At 34.6% G+C, this 12,629-nt stretch overlaps 1 protein-coding gene across 1 annotated transcript in view; it reads right to left on the bottom strand.

Moving 5' to 3' along the window:
• Positions 1-261: 261 nt before the first annotated feature.
• Positions 262-12,629, bottom strand: part of maml2 (mastermind like transcriptional coactivator 2) — a 31,018-nt gene continuing 18,650 nt past the window's right edge. The window contains exons 2-5 of the mRNA XM_061971965.1: positions 9,807-10,685; positions 4,724-4,930; positions 910-1,003; positions 262-849 (exon numbers count right to left, since the gene is read on the bottom strand). Coding sequence (XP_061827949.1) covers positions 368-849; positions 910-1,003; positions 4,724-4,930; positions 9,807-10,685 — 1,662 coding nt within the window. The 3' untranslated portion in view covers positions 262-367. The remainder of the gene's footprint in view (positions 850-909; positions 1,004-4,723; positions 4,931-9,806; positions 10,686-12,629) is intronic.

The following is a 12,629-nucleotide window of genomic DNA, read 5'->3' as shown; positions in this document are numbered from 1 at the left end:
ATTTATCTAATGAACATTTATCCAATGAACGATTATGACATGAACGTTTATCAAATGAACGTTTATAAAATGAACGTTTATCAAATGAACGTTTATGAAATGAAAGTTTATGAAATGAACATTTATCAAATGAACGTTTATCAAATGAACATTTATCAAATGAACGTTTATAAAATGAAAGTTTATGAAATGAACGTTTATCAAATGAACGTTTATAAAATGAACGTTTATCAAATGAACGTTTATGAAATGAAAGTTTATGAAATGAACGTTTATGAAATGAACGTTTATCAAATGAACGTTTATAAAATGAAAATTTATGAAATGAACATTTATGATATGAACGTTTCTGAAATCCCTGGAGAAGTCAGGTGTGATTCCCCAGAATCTCGTCCAGGTTGATGTCTTTCATCCAGTCGTCGTTTCCTGAGCCCGACTTGAGCAGCGAGTCGATGAAGTCTGAGTCGGTGTTGATTCCTGGCACCATGTTGTCTCCCTCGGGCAGGAAGTCAAAGGTCACGTGGTTGGTGCGCCCGCCATGGTAGGCACCAGGGGTCACCTCGGGGAATCCGCCCGCCGGCACCCTCTGCTCCGGAGAGGCTCTGGAACAGACGTCGCCCACAGACGGAAGCATGCCCATGTGCTTGTGCGCTGCCGCCAGGGCGCCATGTTGGTACTGACGGTTGGACTCCACTACGCCGTTTATCCCCGAGGAGTTCCCTGGCGTGTTGGCGCCCGGGAAGGCGATCTTGTGCGGGAAGTGTCCCACGAAGCTGCCGTCTGACGACATCACCTCACCTGGCAGGTGGCACGACATGGGCGACGCCTCCTTCTCCGAGTGGGAGGAGCCTGCAGACATGGAGGGCAGGTGTGTTTGATGCCTTCAGGTACCGTCACAAAGGTGCTCACCTGGGAAGATGTTCCCGCCCACCACGCTCCTTTTGTAGTCCGGGGGCGGCCTGGTGAGACGCCGGCTGAACGCTTCCTGAGGGTCGTCTTCATCCTGAAGGGTGACATTTATTTCATTATTTACACTTTTTATTATCAAATAAATGGAAGGAAGCCAATTATTTGTTATTATTATAATCTTTCTGTATGAAACATATTCTTTATTCATGTATTATTATTGAGCATTATTTAATCATTGCTTCATAATAATAATAATATATTTTTATTTAATAACATATTGTCTAATCCCTTAAAAAAAAATCCCACATTATTATTTTCCAAACATCTTTGAATACATAATAAGCGTACTATTATGTAAATATATTTGGTAAACAAAATCTCATTTATATTATTTTCCCATGTCTTTGAATAAATTATTAAAACATATTACATTATAATTTACTAAATTGTTATTTTCTTCAATGTCTGAGTAAAAAAGTAATAATTGACAATATATTAAAATATATTATTTTGTATGTTAATATTAATCCCACATTATTATTTTCCAAACATATTTGAATACCTAATAAGAGTGATATTATGTAAATATATTTTGTAAAAATATTTTTTCATTATTATTTAATAATTGCTTCATAATAATATTTAATTTTTATTTCATAATATATTTGTTTTATTATATTATATATTAAATGTATTATTTGTATTTAATAATATATCATTTAGTCCCTTGATAATAAACACACATTATGTAAATATATTTTGCAAAAGAAGATACTATTTATTCATATATTATTATTGAATATTATTTAATCATTGATTCATAATAATAATATATTTTCATTTAATAATATATTATTCGGTCTGTTAATAATAATCACACATTACTATTTTCCGAACATCTTTGAATACATAAAAAGGTAATGTTAGGTAAATATATTTAGTAAAAAAAATAATTAAAAAATCATATATTATTTAATAATTGCTTCATATTAATAATACATTTTTATTTAATAATATATTATTTAGTCTGTTAATAAAAATCCCACATTATTTTTTCCAAACATCTTTTAATACCTAATAAGAGTGATATTATGTAAATATATTTTGTAAAAATATTTTTTCATTATTATCTAATAATTGCTTCATAATAATACTTAATTTTTTTTTCATAATATATTTGTTTTACTAAATTATATATTATATTTATTATTTGTATCTAATAATAAATCATTTAGTCCCTTAATAATAAACACACATTATGTAAATAGATTTTGTAAAAAAAAAAAGATATTATTTATTCATACATTATTATTGAATATTATTTAATCATTGATTCATAATAATAATATATTTTCATTTAATAATATATTATTCGGTCTGTTAATAATAATCACACATTACTATTTTCCAAACATCTTTGAATACATAAAAAGGTAATGTTAGGTAAATATATTTTGTAAAAAAAATAATTAAAAAATCATATATTATTTAATAATTGCTTCATACTAATAATACATTTTTATTTAATAATATACTATTTAGTCTGTTAATAATAATCCTACATTATTATTTTCCAAACATATTTTAATACCTAATAAGAGTGATATTATGTAAATATATTTTGTAAAAATATTTTTTCATTATTATCTAATAATTGCTTCATAATAATACTTAATTTTTTTTTCATAATATATTTGTTTTATTAAATTATATATTATATTTATTATTTGTATCTAATAATATATCATTTAGTCCCTTAATAATAAACACACATTATGTAAATAGATTTTGTAAAAAAAAAAAGATATTATTTATTCATACATTATTATTGAATATTATTTAATCATTGATTCATAATAATAATATATTTTCATTTAATAATATATTATTCGGTCTGTTAATAATAATCACACATTACTATTTTCCAAACATCTTTGAATACATAAAAAGGTAATGTTAGGTAAATATATTTTGTAAAAAAAATAATTAAAAAATCATATATTATTTAATAATTGCTTCATATTAATAATACATTTTTATTTAATAATATATTATTTAGTCTGTTAATAAAAATCCCACATTATTTTTTCCAAACATCTTTTAATACCTAATAAGAGTGATATTATGTAAATATATTTTGTAAAAATAGTTTTTCATTATTATCTAATAATTGCTTCATAATAATACTTAATTTTTTTTTCATAATATATTTGTTTTATTAAATTATATATTATATTTATTATTTGTATCTAATAATATATCATTTAGTCCCTTAATAATAAACACACATTATGTAAATATATTTGTAAAAAAATATATTATTTATTCATATATTGTTATTGAATATTATTTAATCATTGATTCATAATAATAATACATTTTCATTTAATAATATATTATTCAGTCTGTTAATAATAATCACACATTACTATTTTCCAAACATCTTTGAATACATAAAAAAGGTAATATTAGGTAAATACATTTTGTAAAAAAAAAATAAAAAAATTCATATATTATTTAATAATTGCTTCATACTAATAATACATTTTTATTTAATAATATACTATTTAGTCTGTTAATAATAATCCTACATTATTATTTTCCAAACATCTTTTAATACCTAATAAGAGTGATATTATGTAAATATATTTTGTAAAAAAAAATCTATATATGTGACTTTGAATAAATTACTAAAAAATATTACATTATAATTTACTAAATTATTTTTTTCAGTGTCTGAGTAAAAAACTAATAATTGACAAAAACTATATAATTATTAAAATTTAAAAAATATATAAGAACATTGCTAAATAAATGCATGTATTTATATTTATATGTTCGTGTCTTTGAATAAATTATTACAAAATATTACATTACAATTGATTAATTTGTTACTTTTCTCAGTATCTGAGTAAAAAAAACCTAATAATTAACAATATAATTGTATATTTTTATATTAAGTTTATTTTGAGTACCCAGAAAAGTGCATTAATTGTGTGAAAATAATATCAAATACTTGTTTTATTGAAAAATGATTACATTCAATTAAAAAACATGTGTTTAACATATTTTAAAGCGTCTTTAAGAAATTGGAAATGTGATAAAAAAATTGCATTAATACAGTGAATTATTGTTTTATTTTTTTTAATAAGCTAAAAGTAAAAACGTAAACAATTATTCAATATATTATTCAATCTGTTAGTAATAATCATAGATCATATTTTCTAGCATTTTCGAGTGATATTTAAATGTATTTCGTACAAAAATCCCTTTTTTTATCGTGTCTTTGAATAAATTGTAAAAAAACGACATTATAATTTATTCAATAGTTATTTTTTAAGAGTCTGAGTAAAAATAACAACTAATAATTAACATTCTAATTATGTATTTATAGTGTACATTTTTAGTCAATTTCTTTTTTTTTATATAGTTTATTCTTTCAAATCGATTTTTGGAAAATTATGAATCGATTTAGAATCAGGATGAATAAAAATTGTGATTCGGATGTGAATCAATTTTTTTGAGTACCCTTAATAATTTACATGTTTATTCGTTAACTCTTCTAGTAAATATCTCAAACATTTGCATTAAAATGTGATTATACTTTCAATAACTCACTTAAAATACATTGAAATGTTACAAGTGCAACTACACATAGAGTTAAAATAATATAAATACATAATCATACAGAGTTAAAATAATATGAATACATAATCATACATAGAGTTAAAATAATATAAATACATAATCATACATAGAGTTAAAATAATATAAATACATAATCATACATAGAGTTAAAAGAAGATAAACTTACTCCTCGCTGGTGTTGCTGACTAAGTTGTCTTTGCATAACGGAAGATTTAGTCGAGCCTTTCAGCTGGTTGGCCACTAGGGGGCGTAGCTGGTTGGCCACTAGGGGGCGTGTCTGGTTGGGCACTAGGGGGCGTGTCTGGTTGGGCACAAGGGGGCGTGGCTGGCCCACACATCCATTAGCAGGAAGCCTGGGTCCAGGAATTCCTCCCTTAAAGATGAAAACATGAATTATTTCATTATGGTTTGAAACTTATTTCATGTTTAAGTTGATAACAGACGTATCATAAATGATACATTCGTGTTTGAGTCCCGACGTCATTGTTTTACTCATCAGTATCAGAGGCATGCAGTACACATGCAGTCCACACGAGGGCAGTAATTGCTGCCACAAAGAAACAAAAGATTTTTGCAAAGAAACTTTGCCAAATTTGAAAGCAGTAAGGTAAAATAAATGTATTTTTTACTCATACATCAATATGAACGGTTAGTTTGTTAATGCAAGGTGAATGCTTTTGTAGCTGTTTCAGCAGATTTGAATTGCTAGGATAGGATCTTTGATCCAAGACACGACTTACATTCAACTGAAATGTTCTTTTCTTTGTGGTCGGCAAAAGAAAAGTAGTGAGATTATCTTCATGTTAAGAAACTCGGCTTCGGGCTTCGCCATGATGTCTTGTTAGTAAACACACACACACACACACACACACACACACACACACACACACACACACACACACACACACACACACACACACACACACACACACACATACACACAGACAGAGCGCAGCACGCCTCTTCCTTGTCGCCTCTTCCGCAGCGCTGCAATAAAACACACTCAGATCTTCTCAGTTTCTAGCCGATACTACATAAAACATAACGTAAAATAACGTAGTAACGCATCATGTAGTAACGGTAATTGAGTTACTGAATATAAAAAATAACGCGTTAGATTACTATTTACCGCCGCCGTTACTTTGTAACACGTTAGTCCCAACACTGCTCATTCCTCAAGCGGGTTTCAATATAGAAAATACATAATGATGTCGACTTTTTGTACGTTTTTAAAGATGGTAAATAACTAACTTGAAAATGATGAAGAATGTGAATTGAAGTGCTGTGGAGCAGCTGGGGAAGATGAAGATGACGATGATGATGAGAAAAGTTATTTTTATGTGTGGACATAACATGATCGATATTGCGGTGTGTTGCATTATTGTTTGGTTTGTTTAAAAAACAACATAAAAATGATATTTTGTGAGCAGCTGTGTCAAATGTGATGCAAATTGAAAATCATTCTTTTTCAAATAAAATTGAATAAGCGGTAGTAAATGGATGGATGGATGTCCAGTATTTATGTTTTCAGGCTTGACAGGGTGAAGTGCAGTCATGTCAGTGGCCGCTAGAGGGAGACATTGTACAAGACATTTTACAATGAGTGCCCTCCTCATTTGACAATCGGCTGTAAAGAAAGTGTGACTAAAATCTCTGAGACAGCATCAAAAGTATGAGAATAAAGTACGTGGCACTAGTACTTGGTGAGTATTTTCAGATTGTTGACTAGTACACAATCCTTGGCACGGAGGAGCAGCAGCTGACAAAGATCCGCTCTCACACTCGCCACTTCCTGCTTCATGCAGACCAGCTCCCCGGGGACGCCTCGGCATCTGGACTTGGCCTCGGCTCGCTTTCCCAGGAAACACAGCCCCCGCTGGAGCCAGCGGACCCGGTCCCGGGCCTCCGGATCTGACGCTGACCGAGGGACCCGCTCATCCGCAAACAATCTGAGTCCAAAGACATCAATCTGGGGATGATGTCATCAACTCCTCAACAGTGTCTGCTGACAATAAACACACTTGGCTCCTCTTTTGGGAGCCGTCGCAAAACAATCCAAACAATTAAAACCATCAAAACAATCCAAACAATCCAAACCATTAAAACCATCAAAACAATCAAAACAATCCAAACCATAAAAACCATCAAAACAATCAAAAACATCAAAACAAGTAAAACCATCAAAACAATCCAAACAATCAAAACCATCAAAACAATCAAAACAATCCAAAACATTAAAACCATCGAAACAATCATAAGAATCTAAACAATCCTTACCATAAAAACCATCAAAACAATCAAAAACATCAAAACAAGCAAAACCATCAAAACAATCCAAACAATTAAAACCATCAAAACAACCCAAACAATCAAAACAATCCAAACCATTAAAACCATCAAAACAATCCAAACCATAAAAACCATCAAAACAATCCAAACCATAAAAACCATCAAAACAATCAAAAACATCAAAACAAGCAAAACCATCAAAACAATCCAAACAATTAAAACCATCAAAACAATCCAAACAATCCAAACCATTAAAACAATCAAAACAATCCAAACCATAAAAACCATCAAAACAATCAAAAACATCAAAACAAGCAAAACCATCCAAACAATCCAAACAATCAAAACCATCAAAACAATCCAAACAATCCAAACAATCCAAACCATTAAAACCATCGAAACAATCATAAGAATCTAAACAATCCTTACCATAAAAACCATCAAAACAATCAAAAACATCAAAACAAGCAAAACCATCAAAACAATCCAAACAATTAAAACCATCAAAACAATCCAAACAATCCAAACCATTAAAACCCATCAAAACAATCCAAACAATTAAAACCATCAAAACAATCCAAACAATCCAAACCATTAAAACCATCAAAACAATCCAAACCATAAAAACCATCAAAACAATCAAAAACATCAAAACAAGCAAAACCATCAAAACAATCCAAACAATCAAAACCATCAAAACAATCCAAACCATTAAAACCATCGAAACAATCATAAGAATCTAAACAATCCTTACCATAAAAACCATCAAAACAATCAAAAACATCAAAACAAGCAAAACCATCAAAACAATCCAAACAATTAAAACCATCAAAACAATTGAAACAATCAAAACCATCCAAACAATCCAAACCATTAAAACCATCGAAACAATAAAAACAATCCAAACCATAAAAAACATCAAAACAATCAAAAACATCAAAACAAGGAAAACCATAAAAACCATAAAAACCATCAAAACAATCCAAACAATCAAAACCATCAAAACAATCTAAACTATCCAAACAATCAAAACCATCAAAACAATAAAAACAGAAGAAACCATCAAAACCATCAAGACAATTAACACCAGCAACACCATCAAAACAATCAAAACCATCAAAACAATCCAAATAATCCTAACAATCCAATCAATCAATCAATCAATCAATCAATTAATCAATCAATGTTTATTTATATAGCCCTAAATCACAAGTGTCTCAAAGGGCTGCACAAGCCACAACGACATCCTCGGTACAAAGCCCACATATCAAAACAATGCAAACCATCTAAACCATCAAAACAATCCAAGCAATCCAAACAATCAAAACGGTAAGTTTTGGTATGGCTATCAAAGTATTGGTATGGGTATCAAAGTATTGGCATGGGTACCAAAGAATTGGTATAGGTACGAAAGTATCGGTATGGTATTGGTACGGGTGCCAAAGTATCGGAATGGGTACCAAAGTATCGGTATGGGTACCAGAGTATTGGTATGGGTAACAAAGTATCGGTATGGGTACCAAAGTATTGGTATGGGTACCAAAGTATCGGTATGGATACCAAAGTACTGGTATGGGTACCAAAGTACTGGTATGAGTACCAAAGTACTCATATGGGTACCCAAGTGTTGGTATGGGTACCAAAGTATCGGTATGGGTACCAAAGTACTGGTATGGGTACCAAAGTATTGGTATGGGTACCAAAGTATCGGTATGGGTACAAAAGTACTGGTACGGGTACCAGAGTACTGGTATGGGTACCAAGGTATCGGTATGGGTACCAAAGTATTGGTATGGCTACCAAAGTATCGGTATGGGTACAAAAGTACTGGTACGGGTACCAAAGTACTGGTATGGGTACCCAAGTATCGGTATGGATACCAAAGTACCGGTATGGGTACCAAAGTACTGGTATGAGTACCAAAGTACTCATATGGGTACCCAAGTGCTGGTATGGGTACCAAAGTATCGGTATGGGTACCAAAGTACTGGTACGGGTACCAAAGTACTGGTATGTGTACCCAAGTATCGGTATGGGTACCAAAGTATTGGTATGGGTAACAAAGTATCGGTATGGGTGCCAAAGTATTGGTATGGGTACCAAAGTATCGGTATGGATACCAAAGTACCGGTATAGGTACCAAAGTACTGGTATGAGTACCAAGGCATCGGTATGGGTACCAAAGTATTGGTATGGCTACCAAAGTATCGGTATGGGTACAAAAGTACTGGTACGGGTACCAAAGTACTGGTATGTGTTCCCAAGTATCGGTATGGGTACCAAAGTACTGGTAAGGGTACCAAAGTACTGGTATGAGTACCAAAGTACTCATATGGGTACCCAAGTGTTGGTATGGGTACCAAAGTATCGGTATGGGTACCAAAGTACTGGTACGGGTACCAAAGTACTGGTATGGGTACCAAAGTATTGGTATGGGTAACAAAGTATCGGTATGGGTGCCAAAGTATTGGTATGGGTACCAAAGTATCGGTATGGATACCAAAGTACCGGTATGGGTATCAAAGTACTGGTATGAGTACCAAAGTACCCATATGGGTACCCAAGTGTTGGTATGGGTACCAAAGTATCGGTATGGGTACCAAAGTACTGGTACGGGTACCAAAGTACTGGTATGGGTACCAAGGTATCGGTATGGGTACCAAAGTATTGGTATGGCTACCAAAGTATCGGTATGGGTACAAAAGTACTGGTATGGGTACCAAGGTATCGATATGGGTACCAAAGTATTGGTATGGCTACCAAAGTATCGGTATGGGTACCAAAGTACTGGTACGGGTACCAAAGTACTGGTATGTGTACCCAAGTATCGGTATGGGTACCAAAGTACTGGTACGGGTACCAAAGTACTGGTATGTGTACCCAAGTATCCGTATGGGTACCAGAGTAGTTTGGTGGTGCAGCAGATGATGAATGAGACATTTAGAAAATGGCGTCCTCACCTGGTGCTGTTGGGCAGACTTGAAGGTCAGCGTGGAAGCGTGCAGGTTCTGCAGGTTCTGCATGTTCTGCAGGTTCTGCATGTTCTGCATGTTCTGCTGGTTGTGGAAGTGACGTGTGGGTGGAGGAGGAAGCTGCTGCTGGTCGGCCATCATGTGACCTGAGGAGAGTGCAGCTTTGGAGCTGAAGTGCAGGACTGGCTTCATGTCCAGATGCTGGTTCTTGGTGGACCTGAAAGGGCACCTGGGGGCACCTCTGCTGGCCACCTTGGTGACGGTGGGCGTCCAACATGGCGGTGCAGGCGGGGCTTGATGATGATGGTGAAGAAGATGGCGGTGGTGGAGAAGCGAGCCGGGCTGCTGCTGGTTGGCCGCCATCTGCTTGAGCTGCTGGGCGTGGGAGATGTCGGGCCAGCAGGGCATGGACCTCTGGGCGCCCACCTTCTGGGACGGCCTGAGCGAGGAGCCGCCCAGGACCTGAACGTAGTCCGCGGAGTTCTCCATCTTGATGGGCTTCTCCGGGCCCGCCGAGCCGGGTCGGCCCAGGTCCAGAGCGAAGGTGTCGTCCTGCTTCAGCATCTTCTCCAAGTCCAGCTCGTCCAGGGGCGGGACCGACTTGGTGAGCTCGTCGAAAAGGTCCTGGAGGTCCGGGTCCATCTGACCTTCGTCCTTCAGGTCAAAGGTCACCTGGGCGCAGGAGCGCACCTCCACGGGTTCCCGCTTCATCTCCTTCAGGGTCACGTCCAGGGGCTTCCTGGAGGAGTGGGCGTGGCCTAAGTCCCGCTCGCACGGCGCCTGCAAGCGCGCCCGCTTGAAGTCGGGAGAGGAGAAGGTCTGGCAGGAGTGGTGGGCCTCCATCTTCCTCCTCAACGAGCCCTGCAGCTGCAACACACACAAGCAACTCTCATCAGCTTTTATTCTGAAGGTTGGAGATTTATTCTGAAGGTTGTAGACTGATGTAGTGTATATATTACACATGACATATAGTGTTCATTATAAAGAAAATATATCATGTATACACTATATATCACAAACTATATATGTATCCTATATTACACACTATATATAGTGTTTATTATAAAGAAAATATATAGTATATACAGTATAAATGACACACTATATATAGTGTTTATTATAAAGAAAATATATAGTATATACAGTATAAATGACACACTATATATAGTGTTTATTATAAAGAAAATATATAGTATATACAGTATAAATGACACACTATATGTAGTTTTATTATAAAGAAAATATATAGTATATACAGTATAAATGACACACTATATATAGTGTTTATTATAAAGAGAATATATATCACAAAGTATATACTCCACTCCAACTCTGCCAGGAAGTGAAACTGCACAACTGCATTTGTTTGTGCCGCCACCAAAAGAAGCTCCTCAAAAGGCAAGCACAAGCCCCGCCCCCTCCTGACACAGGAAACCTGACTTCCTGTTTTCAAACACGACTCCTACGGCTCGCTGAGTCCTTTCCTGCAAACCTCCTGGCCACGCGGACGTGATGCCAGTGACGTGGTGACGTGCTTCTTCTCCCATGTTGACATGCATCATGTTGCTCCTCTTCCACAGCAAACATCTTCAGGGCCACACTGGATCCACTTGGACTCCCAGGGGACGCCCCGAAGAATGCTTCATGTTGTGCTTCATGTTGCGCTTCATGTTGTGCTAATGTTGTGCTTCATGTTGTGCTAATGTTGTGCCTTATGTTGTGCTAATGTTGTGCTAATGTTGTGCTTCATGTTGTGCTTCATGTTGTGCTAATGTTGTGCTAATGTTGTGCTAATGTTGTGCTTCATGTTGTGCTTCATGTTGTGCTAATGTTGTGCTTCATGTTGTGCTTCATGTTGTGCTAATGTTGTGCTTCATGTTGTGCTAATGTGATAATGTTGTACTTCATGCTAATGTTGTGCTTCATGTTGTGCTAATGTTGTGCTTCAAGTTGTGCTAATGTTGTGCTTCATGTTGTGCTTCATATTGTGCTAATGTTGTGCTAATGTTGTGCTTCATGTTGTGCTAATGTGATAATGTTGTACTTCATGCTAATGTTGTGCTTCATGTTGTGCTAATGTTGTGCTTCATGCTAATGTTGTGATAATGTTGTGCTTCATGTTGTGCTAATGTTGTGCTAATGTTGTGATAATGTAGTGATAATGTTGTGCTAATGTTGTGATAATGTTGTGATAATGTAGTGCTTTATGTTGTGCTTCATGTTGTGCTAATGTTGTGCTTCATGTTGTGCTAGTGTTGTGATAATGTTGTGCTAATGTTGTGCTTCATGCTAATGTTGTGCTTCATGTTGTGCTAATGTTGTGCTTCATGCTAATGTTGTGATAATGTTGTGCTTCATGTTGTGCTAATGTTGTGATAATGAAGTGATAATGTAGTGCTTAATGTTGTGACAATGCTGTGCTAATGCGATAATGTTGTGCTTCATGTTGTGATAATGTGATGCTTCATGTTGTGCTAATGTGGTGCTAATGTAGTGATAATGTAGTGATAATGTAGTGCTTCATGTTGTGCTAATGTTGTGCTAATGTTGTGCTAATGTTGTGCTAATGTTGTGCTTCATGTTGTGCTAATATCGTGCTTTATGTTGTGCTTCATGTTGTGCTAATGTTGTGCTTCATGTTGTGCTAATGTTGTGCTTCATGTTGTGCTTTATGTTGTGCTAATGTTGTGCTAATGTTGTGCTTCATGTTGTGCTAATGTTGTGCTTCATGTTGTGCTAATGTTGTGTTTCATGTTGTGCTTCATGTTGTGCTAATGTGGTGATAATGTTGTACGTCATGTTGTGCTAATT

The sequence above is a fragment of the Nerophis lumbriciformis genome, linkage group LG17, assembly GCF_033978685.3.
Source record: "Nerophis lumbriciformis linkage group LG17, RoL_Nlum_v2.1, whole genome shotgun sequence".
NCBI classification, from domain to species: domain Eukaryota; kingdom Metazoa; phylum Chordata; class Actinopteri; order Syngnathiformes; family Syngnathidae; genus Nerophis; species Nerophis lumbriciformis.
Note: the sequence above shows the minus strand (reverse complement) of the source record. Positions and strands in the feature narration are given on the sequence as shown.